We start from the raw sequence: 15,966 nt of genomic DNA, 5'->3' as shown, positions 1-15,966 counted from the left end.
GGGGTGGAAATCCATGGGTTACTATTGGGCAGGAGGGAAACAAAACTTTTCAATAGGCATGTTACTGTTTATACGCTGAAGGGCAAATATCCCTACCTTTCTTCTTCCCTTCCTTTCTTCCTTCCCTCCCACTGTCCCTACCTTTCTTCTTTCCTTCCTTCCTTGTTTTTTTTTCTTTTAACTTGATCATATTTGAAGAAGTTCTTTTTATTCCTCCACCAACCTCGGTTCATTCTCAGCAGTTCACAGTTCTGGGCTTCTTTTGTCACCTTTTTGTTTTCCCAGTTCTTCCCTAAGATTTTTTGGGTCACTTCTTCTTTTCTCCTCCATTCTCCGAGCAATTGTGCTTTCAAGGAGTCCAACTCTTCCACCCCACCTCGTCTCCTTTCCCCATTATTTCCTCTCGCTACCAGGCACTCTCTGTTTAGGAAAACTGCTTTCTGAAGTCCAAGATAGGGAGGTATCAGACACAGTCACGCTTCCATTGCAGTTGCCCTTAAAGTCCCAAAATTGGGCTTATTTTGCTTCCATAAAGATCGTTCTTTCCCACGTGGGCTTTGGCTGCCTCAGAAGACGCAAGGGGCCTTGCTCCTTATCGGAGATGCGCAGAGGGAGGCGTTGGGTGGGGGCAGAGCCTGGAGGGAACTCTTTGGAGGGAACTCGCTGCCGGCCGCCCACCTCCACGGCTCCTTCCCCGGGCGCTTCACTTCCTGCAAAGGGCGATGGGAGAGGAGCGGGCGCAGGGCCAATCAGGAGCCCTGCTAGGGGGCAAGCCGGCATGGAGAGAGAGAGAGTGCCTCTCTGTCTCTCTCTGCAAATGCTGGAGGACTGGGAGCCGTAGTTGAAGGCTGAAACGCTGCCAATCCTCAATAGAAATGCTCACAACAATGAAAACCTCAGACAGGAGGAAGAGCTGCCGGGCGGGCAGGCAGGTGTCTTGCTCGGCTGTGGCTTGGGGGGCACTTTTTTCAGTGCCATTGTAATTTTGAACAGTCACTGAGCAAACTGTTGGAAGTCGGGGACTACCTGTACATCACTTTTTCCCTTTGGGGGGGGGGGGTGTCATCAATTTTTGACACCTTGCTAGGTGACTGGTGGTGCTCGGATGTTGCCATATCCTAAAAGTGGTACAGTGGGTGAAAAGGTTGAAAAGCCTTGCTCTAGTAGAAACTCTTATCTGACTCACCATTAAAGCAGGGCTTTTCAACCTTTTCACCCATTGTACCACTTTCAGGATATGGCAACATCCGAGTACCACCAGTCACCTAGCAAGCTGACAAAAATGCGATGACCAAAAAAAAAAAAAGGAAAAAGTGCTGAAGTACAGGTAGTCCTTGACTTACAACAGTTTGTTTAGTGACTGTTTGAAGTTACAATGGCACTGAAAAACGTGCCTCCCAAGCTACAGCCAAGCAAGACACCTGCCTGCCCGCCTGGTGGCGCTCTTCGTCCTGTCTGAGGTTTTCATTGTTGTGAGAATTTCTGTTGAGGATTGGCAGCAGGGGTGGGGTGGTGTTTGGTTTTTATTTCCCTCACACCATCTGCTGGGTACTTGCAGCAGGTTTTGGTACTTCACATGATCCTGGGACACTGTGACCGTCATAAATATGAATCAGTTGCCAAGCATCTGAATGTAAATCACAAGACCCTGGAGATGCTGCAACATTCCAGCTAATCTGGGCTCAGAAGCGCCAGGATCAGCGCCGACATCCAGCTGGAGCCTGGCGCTGATCCTGGTGCTTCCGCTGAGCCCTGACAGCCCTGAAGAAGCGCTGATCCTGGCGTTTCCACTCAGCCCTGATAGCCTTGTAGCTCCAGCTGTCTCTTGCTCAGGCTTGTGTGGTGCTACCACCACTTCAGCTCATTCTCCCCCTCCCGCTACCACTTCTAGGATGGTAGCGTACCACCTGCCAGGTGCCAATGTACCACAGGTGGTATTTTTTATTTATTTTTTAAATTCCATTTATATCCCGCCCTTCTCCGAAGACTCAGGGCGGCTTACAAGCTTAGCAGTAGCCTTCATTCTATGTATATGCCTGCTTATTAGGGCTTTCACACACACCCCAAGCGGCATTATTACAAAGTCAGCTTAATTGCCCCCAACAATCTGGGTCCTCATTTTACCTACCTCGGGAGGATGGAAGGCTGAGTCAACCTTGAGCCTGGTGGGATGCGAACCTGCACTAATTGCAGGCAGCTGGTGTTACTTAAGGAGGCATTAGCCCACTGCTCCACCAAGGCTCTGGTTGAAAAGCCCTGCGTTAAAGGATCTGCACAGGAGAAATCATACACATGCAAGGAGTGTTGAAAAGCTAAACTTGGGAAGGACACTAATTCTCATAAAATGTAGTGATGTTACTTCCCATCAAAGTATCAACCCAGGGGGCAGACCATATTAATGCCTGGAATGTGAAAAGAGCTTTTCTGATAGCAGCGACCTTACTCAATATCAAAGGATGCACAAAGCGGATAAACTGCATAAATGCTGGAGTGTGGAAAGAGCTTTACAGAAAGGAAAACTTAATTCTCATAAAAGCATCCACACAGGAGAGAGAATGTGTAAATGCATGGAGTGTGGAAAGAGCTTTATTGACAAATGGAGAGTTATTTTCCACCAAAAGATACATATGGGGGGAAAGATCATATAAATGCATGGAGTGTGGAAAAAGATTTAGTCAGAATTCAGAACTTATCCATCATAAAAGGATCCACACTTGGGACAAACCATACACGTGGATGGAGAGGGAAAAGAGCTTTTCTTGGAAAGGACATCTTAATTCTCATAAATTAATTAATTCTCATAAAATAATCCACACCATATAAATGCTTGGAGCATGGAAAAAGTTTTGCTCATAAAGGATGTCTTACTGATCATGAAAGAATTCACAAAGGGGAGAGACCATATAAGTGCACAGAATGTGGAAAGAGCTTTGCTCTGATAGGACATCTTTATTCTCATAAAAGGCTGCACACGGGAGAGACCACATAAAAGCAAAGAGTGGAAAAAACTTTCATTGGAGGAGAGGTCTTATTTGTCATGAAAGAATCCACACTGGGGAGAGATCATACAGGTGCATGGAGTGGAAAAAAATTTACTCAGAAACATCATCTTATTAATCACGAAAGAATCCATACAGGGGAGAGACCATATAAAGGCACAGAATGTGGAAAAAGCTTTGCTGAGAAAGGACAACTTAATTCTTATAAAAAGATCCACACATAACAGAGCATATAAATAAATGCATGCTGTGTGGATAAAGCTTTAAAAGTTAAAAGACATTTACTAATAAAGAATCCATGCACTTGGGAAATAGTATATACTGCATGGAGTGTGGAAATAATTTTACTGGGAAAGAACATCTTTGTTGTCATGAAAGGATCCACCCAGGGAGGAAACCACTTTAAATGGAGAAAGTGGAAAATCCTCTTATCTAACTCATCATTAGAGGATCCAGACATGACAAATCATATATAAACGCAGAGTGTGGAAAGAACTTTACTCAGAAAGGACACCATAATTCTCATAAAATCATGTCCACAGAAGAAACCATATAAATCTATGGAAGGAGCTTCAGAATAATCCTTCTGGTCCCCAAAACTTGAATTCATTCAGAGTAACTACGGTAAGTCTTCAGTTGCCTGTTTTGACCTGTGCTTTTCATCTCTCTCCCTACGCTATGGAAAGCGAGATGCAAAATATGAATTAAGCCATTCAGTTTCCTGCTTTTTGCCCCTCACTATCTCACTATCTTTTCCAACCAGAGAACTGGTAGCTTCCTGGACTTCCATCTTAATTTAACTAAAAAACACTATATAAAACAGAAATTGCATAGAAATATCAAATGCAGAATTATGTTAATTCCCACACAATAGTGCTCGCTTTTCTTTCCTCTTAAGATTTGTCTAAAGAAATTTTCCCATTCCCCTTTGTTATCTTCTGACCAGGAGAAGGATGAGTGAGATCAGACCCAGAAAGACAACCTCTTTTTGAGCAGTTGCCAAAGCAATTATTCCTCACCACTTGAGCTTCCCAACACATTTTTGGAAAAGTATACTGTTGATAGTCTTGGATCTTTATTAATAAAGTCCCATGACCTATAATTCTGCCACAATCTTCCATGTATTGTTTTTTTCACTATCTCATCCTGTCATCATGGCCAGCAGAGCCCCATATTTGAGTCCACCTAGGAGGGGGATAAACCCACTTCTCTCTCTCTCTCTCTCTCTCTGTGTGTGTGTGTGTGTGTGTGTGTGTGTGTGTGTCAAGTAGTGCAACCTTTTGAAATCAGATCTTTTCAAAAAAATCAACCAGCCAGAAAAGATCAAGTAGAATAGGTGACTTGTCAAGACTTCAACAGAAGAGAAACAGAAACTATACAGATACAGGGTAGAAAGCAGGGGTCTTCAAATTTGGCCCTTTTATGATTTGTGGACTTCCAACTCCCAGAATTCCTCAGCCGGGCACACTGGCTAAGGAAAGGGCCAAGTTTGAAGACCCATGGGATAGATCGGGGTAGGCAACCTTGGCTTTTGTATGACTCTTCAGCTCCCAGAAGTCCACGAGTCATAAAAGAGCCAAGGTTGCCTACCCCTGGGATAGACTGTAGTCTATAGAAAAAGGGGGATTCATTGAGTGTCATCAATACAATACAGACAACACAACGGTCCAATAAACTGGCCCGAAGAAATCCCCAAAGAATTTATTGCTTCCATGTTGATTTAATAATGTATCAATTTGATGAACGGATGCCTGCTCTCCACCTCTTTCCTTTTCTCACATTTGCGGTGTCCTTCCTCAAGTCTCTCTCCCCCCCCCCCCACTTTCCATCTGTCCACATCCACATTTTCAAGAGGATTCCGGGAGAAAAAAATCCCGGTGCCCAGAAGCAGCAATCAAACCAGGATTCACCCACAGGCGTTTGGCTCATTTCAGCTGCGCTCTACTTCCATCGTCCCCTCTGTATTGGCCCCCTAACTCTGCACAGCCCCTCATTCATTCCCCTACCAAGCGTTTGGCCTGCTCAAACCTTATCTGACCTCTTACGGTCAGCATGGAACAAGGCATGCGCAGAGAGCTTTTGCCAGCCCGCGGTAGCTTCTGAGGACAGGAACGCTGGTAAATTGCATTAGGCGTGGCGCTCTAGCTGAGAGCAGTAAACCAAAGGATTACAGAATTTTGCCCGTCTAGGAAGCATCCCTCTCTAGCTCGGTGTCTGGGAGGACAGCGGAGCGCGGGAAGTTTTGGCGGGAGCGACCTGCAGCTGCTCTCCCCCTCAGAAGTTCTGAGGAGGCGGAGCTCCGCCCCTTCTCGGGAAAGGGGCGGAGGGAGGGCGGCTTCGGAGGGAGCTTCTCCCATTTGGGCTTCGCCGAAGCGAGAGGCCGAATGGAGGCTCCGGGGTCTCCGTGGGCGGCAACAGCAGCAGCCCCCGCGACCCTCCCCGAGGGGCCCCACAGCTCCGAGGCCGAGCGCCGGCGCTTCCGCAGCTGCCGCCCCCGAGAGGACGAGGGGCCCCGGGCACTCTGCAGCCGCCTGCACCGGCTGTGCCGCGGGTGGCTGCGGCCCGAGCGAAGCGGCAAAGCCGAGATGCTGGACCGGGTGGTGCTGGAGCAGCTGCTGGCCCTGCTGCCCCCGGAACTGGCGGGCTGGCTGCGGGAGTGCGGGGCGGAGAGCTGCGCCCAGGCGGTGGCCCTGGCCGAGGGCTTCCTACTCGGCCCGCCGCCCTTCTCCGCCCCGCGGGAGCCCCCCGGAGAGGGCCGGCAGGTGAGAGGGAATTTCAGCCTCTTTTACGCCTCTGTTTTCTTTACAGTCAGAAAGAAAAGGCATCCAGAGAACACGTGTTGGCAGGGTGTAATATAGTCTGTGGGAATAACTTTGTGGGACATTATTCCTACATTTTTAACTTCCCACATAGTTTTTCATGGACTGGACATAATGTGGCCATAACGCAAAAGATATCTCAATTGATTTTATTAATGTGCTCTTACAATAAAGATAGAGCTTATATTCATTCTTATAATAATAATAATAATAAGTTGGAAGGGACCTTGGAGGTCATCTAGTCCAACCCCCTGCTAAGGCAGGAAACCCTAAACCATTTCAGAAAAATGGCTGTCCAGTCTCTTCTTAAAAATTTCCAGTGTTGGAGCATTCACCACTTCTGGAGGCAGGTTGTTCCACTGGTTAGTTGTTCTTGTGCTTCTTGAAGCTGAATGGCTGATTGTTTCCTCCAGTCAGGATTCCCAAAACAGGGAAGCAGATCCCAAACCTGAATCCAAGAGGGCTCCTCTAGCTACTAATAGCTCTTCCCCATCCACAAAAATATGTGTTTATAGTTCACTTGGATCATCAACTGGTCCTTTTAGAAATCTTGGTCAGTACCATTAGCTATGAACTTAAAATAAGTGAACTCTGTCTCATGAACTGGATCTATTAAGCAAACCAGATGTTGGAAACATATTTCTTCTAGATAATATTTTTGGCTAGAACCAGGAAACAAGAATTATTACACACAGGTATTTCACACAATGCAAGTTAGTACAAAGAACGAACAGAGGATTATACGTAGTTATGAAATAAAAGATGAAAATTGTTTTTAGCTGGACCAAGTAGTATTTAGGTTGCATATTTCAAAACATATGTTTGATGTTATGAGGCAAAAGCATAGCTTCACAGTATTTGGATGGAGTGAGCACATTGGTCTTAAAAAGCAGTGATATTTAGTAAAATAATTTAGCAAATTATGCTTTGAATATAGTTACCATTTTTTACATTGCTTCATTTCAGCAAAACTAAATAGAGATACAGATTCCAAGCCTACATGATTTTCCCAACTAACATAACCAAAAAGATTGTCTGATTATTACTATTATTATTTACAAGTATTGTGGTTCACAAAAGTGTCAGGCAATAATCAAGAACTAACAGCCACCCACAGAACAGGATTTCTCAAGTTCTCTTATGCTGACTTGAGTTTGAAAAGTACAATTGGAGAGAAAAAGGTAAGGCAAGTGAACTAACAAGGTTGACATTATTTGAAAGTGGATCATAAATACAGGCTATTTAAGTTGCAGGAGCCATTCATGGGAGAGATCTCAACAGTGCTCCAGGGAAGAGGAGATCCATCCTTTTATTCTGAAGAGCTTTCTTTCAATAACATCACACTGGGGCCACCTTGCCAGGTAAGTTCATTTGAAAGTGGAAATGTAATTAGGAAATGTATAAGTTGGAACAATTTAATCTTAATATTTTTGAAAAGACTTTGGAAAAGCACATGAAAAATAAAAGCCATGAAGTGAAACAAAACCAATTGTACAAAAATTGCTTCAGAAATAGGCCAGTATATCCACTTAAGAATAAATTACAGGATGGGCAAATTTCTCATATAAAAACCTCTACATCAAAGCTGACAAGTTTTAATGATAAGACTGTTGGTGAAATAACTTGATATTTCCAGGTTTGTGAACAATTTGAAATAGGCCAGGTAAAGAATTCTTAATAGATCTCTCCTGTTTTCTAAGAAATGTGTATTTTACTGGGCCAGAGAGATGCGGCCAGGAGATTCCCCTGCCCAAAATGATTTTGGTGAGTTATTCAAGGCCAGGGGAGGGAGGTCCCCAAGGAATACCATTCTGCAACTTGGATGCATCTAAGTCATGTTTTGTGCCTTTAAAACATCAGCATGGAGGACATAGAGAGGGCCTTCCCACCCTTAAGGACTATATGAACCTGCACGGTCAGATTGTGGCCTGTCAGTTTTTATCAATCATGGCACAGAATATTATTGTAAAAAGCAGTTTAGGGAATGGTCTGTCCGTGGGCAGTTTTTGGTTATGGAAGTTCCTGTCATGATTTTCATTACAGTTACTAATTCTAGTGTGATCTAGTCCCAATTTATGGCATATCATTATTTTAGTCCACCTAGGGATATTATTGCAGTTTGCATGTTCCTGTGCTTTGATATGGAGAGTATATCATTCATTAAAATTGTATATCGTTCAGAATCATTTTGCAAAACTGGTTTATTGTGCAAATCTGCCAAAAGTTTGCATTCCATTGCAGCAAAGATTCTCCCTGGTTCATTTTTTCTGTTCTATATATTCAAAATTATCTTAAAACATTTATCACTAAGTTAAGCCAGACTGGGAATTTGACATGAGAAAGAATGAAGTATCCAAATTGCTTTTAATGAGTGTCACAATATTTTTAGGAGATGCATTTTACTTTCACAAGCATCTTGGTGTTCACTTCATAGTCTTCCCCTGAACTGCCAAGTTTGTGGTTTCCTCACTGCAAGAAGCACAGAGAAGCCACTCCAAAGGAAGGGGATATTGATCCTGTCTTTCTCAGGAGATAAAGGCCCCCAAATCTAAAGAAAAAAGAGGAAAAGATAGTACAGGCATAAATACACACATAAAATGAAAAGGCCATAATGGTCAGGTAAAGGGCTAAAGAAGCATCTCCTGATCAGAAGGAAAAGAGGAAATATGAAAGAAGAAATAAAGTATTTGACAAAAGTGTCAGGCGATTATCAAATAACAGCCACCCACAGAGCAGGGGTTCTCAAGTTTCCTTATATTGACTTGAGTTTGAAAAGTACAGTTGGAGAGAAAAAAGTAAGGCAAGTGAACTAACATGGTTGACTTTATTTATTTAATTAATTTAATTTATTTATTTATTTATTTTTGGGACTTATATGCCACCCTATCTCCCGAAGGACTCAGGGCGGCTAACAACAATAAAGCACAATAATACAAATGTTAAAAAAGATTAAACTAACAAGCCCCAATCATAAAATGATAAAATATTAAAAAATATTCTATTTAAAAATCCCTATCGTCAGTCCAGGTCAGCCTGATGGAAGAGAAATGTTTTAAGGCCGCGACGAAAGGACCGGAGATCCGGGGCCATCCGGAGCTCAAGGGGAAGTTGATTCCACAGGGCCGGCGCTCCCACAGAGAAGGCCCTCCCCTTGGGGGTCGCCAGCCGACATTGTCTAGCCGACGGCACCCTGAGGAGGCCCTCCCTGTGTGAGCGCACCGGGCGATGGGAGGTCATTCCTGGCAGCAGACGGTCCTGCAAATATCCCGGGCCTAAAAAAGTGGATCATAAATACAGGCTATTCTTTCAGTTGGAGGAGCCATTCATGGGAGAGATCTCAACAGTGCTCCAGGGAAGAAGAGATCCATCCTTTTATTCTGAAGAGCTTCCTTTCAATAACATCAAACTGGGGCCACCTTGCCAGGTAAGTTTAAGTTCTTGTGAAAAGATTAAAGTCCTTCTGCTCATGAGCTACTTTAAAAACCAAATGCAACACGTGAAGTAAAACAATGCCCACTGTACAAATAGACCAATATATGCACTTAAAAATAAATTATAGGATAGACAAATTTCTGATAGCAAGGTCAAAGCTAAGCAGTTTTAATGGTAAGACTGTTGTCAAGTGACTTGATATTTCCAGGGTCATTTACAACATTTTTAAATAGGCCAGGTAAAAAATTCCTGGTAGGTATGTCCTCTTTTCTAAGAAATTTGTATTATGCTGATTCTGTGAGAAAAGGTCAGAGGGGATTCCTCTGCACAAAATCATCTTGGTGAGAGAATAGAATGGAATTGTCAGAGTCCTTACAGGAATGGAATGGAATGGAATGGAGGGATCTTGGAGGTTTTCTAGTCTAACCCCTGCTCAGGCAGAAATCCTACACCAGTGGTGGCAAAGCTGTGGCATGGGTGCCAGAGGTGGCACTCAGAGCCCTCTCTGTGGGCACCTGTGCCATACCTCGGAGGTGGTAACTGTCCTTCAACCAGCCATCTGCTAACTTGCCGAGGTCACACGTGGCCAGATGCATCCCAGCATGGCTGGTTTCCCACCCCACCCCGTCCCTCCTGGCCTCACATGTTCTCTTTTTCCCCAGGCATGACCCAGTGCATCGCTTCCTCAGCTGTCAGCCAACCATCCATCTTGGAGGCGGCTTCTTTGAACTGCTGGCGATGGGCTGCGGAGCCCCAGAGTGCGCCAGTCGAGGGGCCAGCAGGCTGTGGCTACTGATGGACACCGTCGGCCCCCATGCACTTGCTGGCCTCTCTGTGGCTAATGGTGTCAGGCAGCAGCCACCCCGGTTCTTGACTTGCCCCATGGCAATGGCACCCCCTCACTACCTCGCCTTATCCCGCAGGATGAACCTCCTACCTACCACACCTACCAGAGACCCCCTGGATCTCCCCCAACTCTGCCCACCCCCCACAGGTGTCCTGAGCGACATTGAGGTGACCACATCCACCTTGGCCACACCCACCCAATCTTCCATGACCACCACAGCCACACCCACCCAGTAGGCCACACCCACCTGGCACCCAGCAATAAATAAGTGGGTTTTGGGTTGCAGTTTGGGCACTTGGTCTCTAAAGGTTTCGCCATCACTGCCCTACACCATTTCAGACAAATGATTGTCCAATTTCTTCTTAAAAATTCCCAGTGTTGGAGTATTCACAGCTTCGGGAGGCAAATTGTTCCACCGATTAATTGTTCTATCAGGAAATTTATCCTTAGTTCTATGTTTCTTCTCTCATTGATTAGTTTCTATCCATTGCTTCTTATCCTGCCTTCAGGTGCTTTGCCATTATTCCTTTGCAGTTATTCTAGGCCAGGGGAGGGGGCTCCCCAAGTAGACCATTCTATAACTTGGATGCATCTAAGCCATGTTTTGTGCCTTTAAGACAGCAGCATGGAGCAGGTGAAGGTGGATGTCTACCCCATAAGAAAATGTCCATTTGGACTCTTCCAGAGCCTTGTTTTCTGTTTTGGAAGTAAGAAGTAAGAAAGAAAACAGCAGAGGACTGTCTTATGGGAAAGTTTTTATTTTTCTTTCTAGGACACTGATCTCTTTGAGGAGGTAGCTGTGGACTTCACAGAGGAGGAGTGGGCACTGCTGGATTGTGACCAGAAGGCTTTGTGCAGTGAAGTCATGCTGGAGGTTTCTAAGAATATGGACGCTCTGGGTAAGGACCCCCTTTGTTCTGGGTTCCATTGATTAGGAAAGGTGTTTTAAGTGGGAGTTAAACGGGGAAGATATACATGCTTTCAGTTGCATAATGTGGTCAGAACTCTACTTGGCCATCACGTGTAAAACTTTTCCTAATCTCAAGAAAATTAGGATCACGATGTATAGTACCAATATGTAGCTAATATCCAGTGGAGAGCTATGGGTGCAAAGAGCCCTGTACACGTCCCCTTCATTTCCTTTAACTGTCAACCCCGGATGACAAACCAGCCGAGGCACTTCATGGGGAATTTTATCCAGGGTTGTCATCAGAGCCAGAACACAGCAAAGGCCTTGGCAGATATGCTCACCATAGCTTTGTGAAAGGCTTTAGATGCTCCATGGAAATGCCTGAGCAGATTGACCTATCAACAGCAAAGCCTTAATCTGGCTCAGGGTGAAAAATCCCTTGCATACCAATTCTAATGAGAATTTCTGGTGGGTTTGTTGTTTTTTTGTTCCAAACAGGTGATGGGCTAGAGAATGAGAACGACAACCAGCTTAGACTATTTAAACTGCAAATGGCAGTGTCTTCAAAGAGCCATTCTTTCTCTTTTGCTTTACCTAAAATGCTGCCTAGGAAGCACAAACAACAAAAGTATGTAAAATATGAGAGGGATTTCAGTCTAAACAAAGAGATGAAAATATGCATGAAATGTGGAAAGAGCTTCAGTAGAAACTCTAATCTTCATCGCCATCAGCGGATCCACACAACTAAAAAATCATATAGTTGCAAGGAGTGTGGAAAGATTTTTACTTGGAAAGGGCAACTTACTTTTCATGAATGGATCCACACAGGGGAGAGACCTTATAAATGCACAGAATGTGGAAAAGCCTTCAGTACAAACTGTAATCTGAGTCACCATCAGCAGATCCACACAAGTGAAAAACCATATAATTGCAAGGAGTGTGGAAAGACATTCATTGAGAGTAGTGATATTATTTCCCATCAAAGGATCCATACAGGGGAGAGACCATATAATTGCCTGGAATGTGGAAATAGTTTTTTTGACAACAGTCACCTTACTCGACATCAAAGGGGCCACACAAGGGATAAAATGCATAAATACCTGCAGTGCGGAAAGAGCTTTACTTGGAAAGAAGACCTTAATACTCATAAAAGGATTCACATAGGAGAAAAACCATTTAAATGCCTGGAGTGTGAAAAAAGCTTTTCTTGGAACTCAGGTCTTATTCGTCATAATGTGATCCACACTGGGGACAGACCATATAAATGCATGGAGTGTGGAAAGACCTTTTTCTTCTACAAAGACCTTACTCGCCACCTAAGGATGCACACGGGAGGGAAACCGCATAAATGCATGGAGTGTGGAAACAAATTTCGTTGGAACTCAGAACTTATTGATCATAAGAGGATCCACACTGGGGAGAGACCGTATAAATGCATGGAATGTGGAAAGCAGTTTGCTCAGAAACAATATCTTACTAAACATGAAAAAATCCATACAGGGGAAAAACCACATAAATGCACAGAATGTGGAAAGTGCTTTGCTCAGAAAGGACGACTTAATTTTCATAAGAAGATCCACACTGGGGAGAAACCTTATAAATGTATACAATGTGGGAAAGCATTTACTCGGAAAAGTAGTCTTATTAGTCATGAAAGAATCCATACAGGAGAGAAACCATTTCAATGTACAGAATGTGGAAAGAGCTTTGTTCAGAAAAGCCAACTTAAAATTCATCAGACAATCCATACAGGAGAGAGACCATATAAATGCACAGAATGTGGAACAGCCTTCAGAAGATACTCTAATCTGACTCGCCATCAGCGGATCCACACATTAAAAACTATATAGTTGCGAAGACTATGGAAACATATTCACTGAGAGTAGTGGTATTATTTCCCATCAAAGGATCCACCCAACGGAGAAACCATATAAATGCTTGGAATGTGGAAACAGCCTTATTGTCAACAGAGATTTTATTCGACATCAAAGATTCCACACAGATGGTTGGAGTATGGAAAAAGCTTCACTCGGAAAGGGAAACTTAATTCTCAAAAAAGGATCCACACAGGAGAGGGACCATATAAATGCATGGAGTTTTATTGACTACTGGCACCTTAGAGGTAAAGGTAAAGGTTCCCCCGCACATGCGTGCTAGTCGTTTTCGACTAGGGGCCGGTGTTCATCTCCGTTTCAAAGCTGAAGAGCCAGTGCTTGTCCGAGGACGTCTCCGTGGTCATGTGGCCAGTATGACTAGACTCCAAAGGCACATGGAACGCTGTTACCTACCCACTGTAGTGGTCCCTATTTTTCTACTTGCATTTTTACGTGCTTTCGAACTGCTAGGTTGGCAGAAGCTGGGACAAGTAACAAGTGCTCACTTTGTTACGCGGCACTCAGCACCTTACTTTCTATCAAAAGATGCACATGGGTGAAAGACCATATAAATGCAGAGTGTGGAAAAAGCTCATCACAACTGATAATTTATTTGTCATAAGAGGATCCATACTGGGAAAAGACTAAACATATAGAATGTGGAAAGGGCTTCAGTTCTGTTGTGACTCAGGGCCAGCCTGTGGGTCCGACAGCCGGCTCCGATGTATCGGATGACTCAGATGAGGGGGAGGAGGGAAACGAACCGGCTGATGATGGTTTGGAGGCTTTGCAGAGCCCTCAGCCGGGGACCTCTTCTCAGCTGCGTGAGCCCGAGAGTGCGGAGGAAGATGACCCACAGCTGGCCCTGTTCAAGGACGCCCGGCGCAGGAGGCAGTCGAGCAGGAACAAACAAAGGCTGCGGGACTCCTCGGGAGGAGGCACAGGGAGACCACGCCCTGAGCTCTCTATAAAAGGAGTGTTTTGGGAGGGGCTGGTTGCTGAAAGCAACTTTTCCGCTTGAGAAGACAAGCTCTAGTGTTTTTGTTAACTGCGTAATAAATCTTGGCAGATGCCTTTTAGCCTTGGACGCTCTCCAGTCTCTTCTTTCTGAATAGGGGTTTGCCTTATTACAAGGCCAGAAGAGGGCTGGTTCAGAACAAGTTCAAACTGTAATCTTATTTGCTATCAGAAGATCCACACAATTGAAAAACCATATAATTATAAATGTGGAAAGAGATTAAGTTGAGAGTAGTGATATTATTTCCGATCACAGGATGCACACAGGAGAGAGATTATATAAAGACTTTTAGTATGGTAAAAGCTTTAACAGTTACAAGACATTGTCTCATGAAAGAATCCAGACTGGGGAAAATCTACATACATGCACGGAGTGTGAAAAGGGCTTTTCTTGGAAAGGACAACATAAATCAAAATATGTCCACAGAAGAAATCATATAAATCTATGCAATGAGCTTCATTCAGACAGTCAAATCACTCATTTAATTTAATTTAATTTAATTTATTAATATTTCTATACCGCCCTTCTCCCGAAGGACTCAGGGCGGTGTACAGGGCAAGAATAAAACAAGAGTTACAAAAATTAAAAGATAATTAAATACATGCCCATAAAAACAGTTGATACATTAATAAAAACCCCAATAAAATGATAATAAAAAACCCCCACCAATCCCCCCTCAGGCCAGGCCGGCTTGTTCGAACAGGTAGGTTTTCAGATCGCGGCGAAAGGAGCGGAGATCGGGCGCCGTCCGGAGCTCAACCGGTAACTGGTTCCATAGCTCCGGGGCGCCCACAGAGAAAGATCTCCCCCTGGGGGCCACCAATCTACATTCTCTGACCGGTGGCACCCTGAGGAGTCCCTCTCTGTGGGAACGCACAGGGCGGAGGGAAGTTGACGCCGGCAGCAGGTGTTCCCTAAGGTACTCATCATCTAATGCAGATGGGAAAGAAGCTTATTGCATAGTATATGCAAAAATATTTTGTTTGATTTGTAATCTTATTCATGAGGGTTTTTTACTTTCCAAGCAGTGGAGACAGCACAACACAGCATTAACAAATCTATACACCGTGCTTTATTGTGTGACATGCCTTCCCCAACAACAGGCTGTTGCTTTTAACTATCCTGGGCTTTGCAAAGTGATGTTGCCATGTAAGTAAATTTAATAGCATCCCTGTCTGAAACAAAATTCTTTTAGTCTGTAAAGTGGTATGCAACCTTTCCGTCCTTCCAAATATTCTCACACTAAAGGACTGCCTCAGTGCAGTTGCTGCTTTTCTAGAAGAATTTTATTGGATTTTATAGGACTAGGAATAAATTAGGGTTGGGGTTAGGGTTTAGAGTTGGGTTGGGATCAGGGTTGGGATTAGGACAGGGTTGGAGTTAACACTGGGGTTATCCCCCAGTAACATTTTCAATATTTAGCAAACAGAACATTGGGTACATATGTTTAGCTAACAATAATTAATATAATAACAGTAGTAAATATAATTGGTTATCATAATAAAGGTAAAGGTTCCCCCGCACATGCGTGCTAGTCGTTTCCGACTCTAGGGGCCGGTGCTCATCTCCGTTTCAAAGCCGAAGAGCCAGCGCTTGTCCGAGGACGTCTCCGTGGTCATGTGGCCGGCATGACTAGACGCCAGAGGCGCACGGAACGCTGTTACCTTCCCACCGTAGTGGTCCCTATTTTTCTACTTGCATTTTTACGTGCTTTCGAACTGCTAGGTTGGCAGAAGCTGGGACGAGTAACAGGCGCTCACTCTGTTACGCGGCACTCGGGATTCGACCCGCCAAACTGCCGACCTTCTGATCGACAAGCTCAGCGTCCTAACCCACTGAGCCACCGCGTCCCTTTTTTGGTTATCATAGACAGTATTAATTTATAACCTCCTTACTAGTATGTATTCAAAATAACATATCACATTCCTTTCTCACTAGTTCGTTTTCCTAACCATTGATAGAAATTATCCCATGTTCTAATGTAAACTTGAATCTTTCTCTTTAATCTCTAAAGTCAATCTATCCATTTCTGCACATTCTAAAATTTTCTTGATTTTCTGCACATTC

At 44.2% G+C, this 15,966-nt stretch overlaps 1 protein-coding gene across 1 annotated transcript; it reads left to right on the top strand.

The window, feature by feature from the left end:
* Positions 1–5,383: 5,383 nt before the first annotated feature.
* Positions 5,384–13,965, top strand: LOC308663038 (uncharacterized protein; the record flags this gene model as incomplete). Its single annotated transcript, XM_081319180.1, has 5 exons — positions 5,384–5,761; positions 7,066–7,179; positions 9,129–9,242; positions 10,870–10,996; positions 11,506–13,965. The coding sequence occupies 5 exons, from the start codon at positions 5,384–5,386 to the stop codon at positions 12,855–12,857; spliced, it is 2,085 nt and encodes a 694-aa protein (XP_081175306.1). The 3' UTR covers positions 12,858–13,965.
* Positions 13,966–15,966: the final 2,001 nt, after the last annotated feature.

This window comes from Vipera berus (genome assembly GCF_964194415.1).
Source record: "Vipera berus genome assembly, chromosome: 2".
NCBI classification, from domain to species: domain Eukaryota; kingdom Metazoa; phylum Chordata; class Lepidosauria; order Squamata; family Viperidae; genus Vipera; species Vipera berus.
Note: the sequence above shows the minus strand (reverse complement) of the source record. Positions and strands in the feature narration are given on the sequence as shown.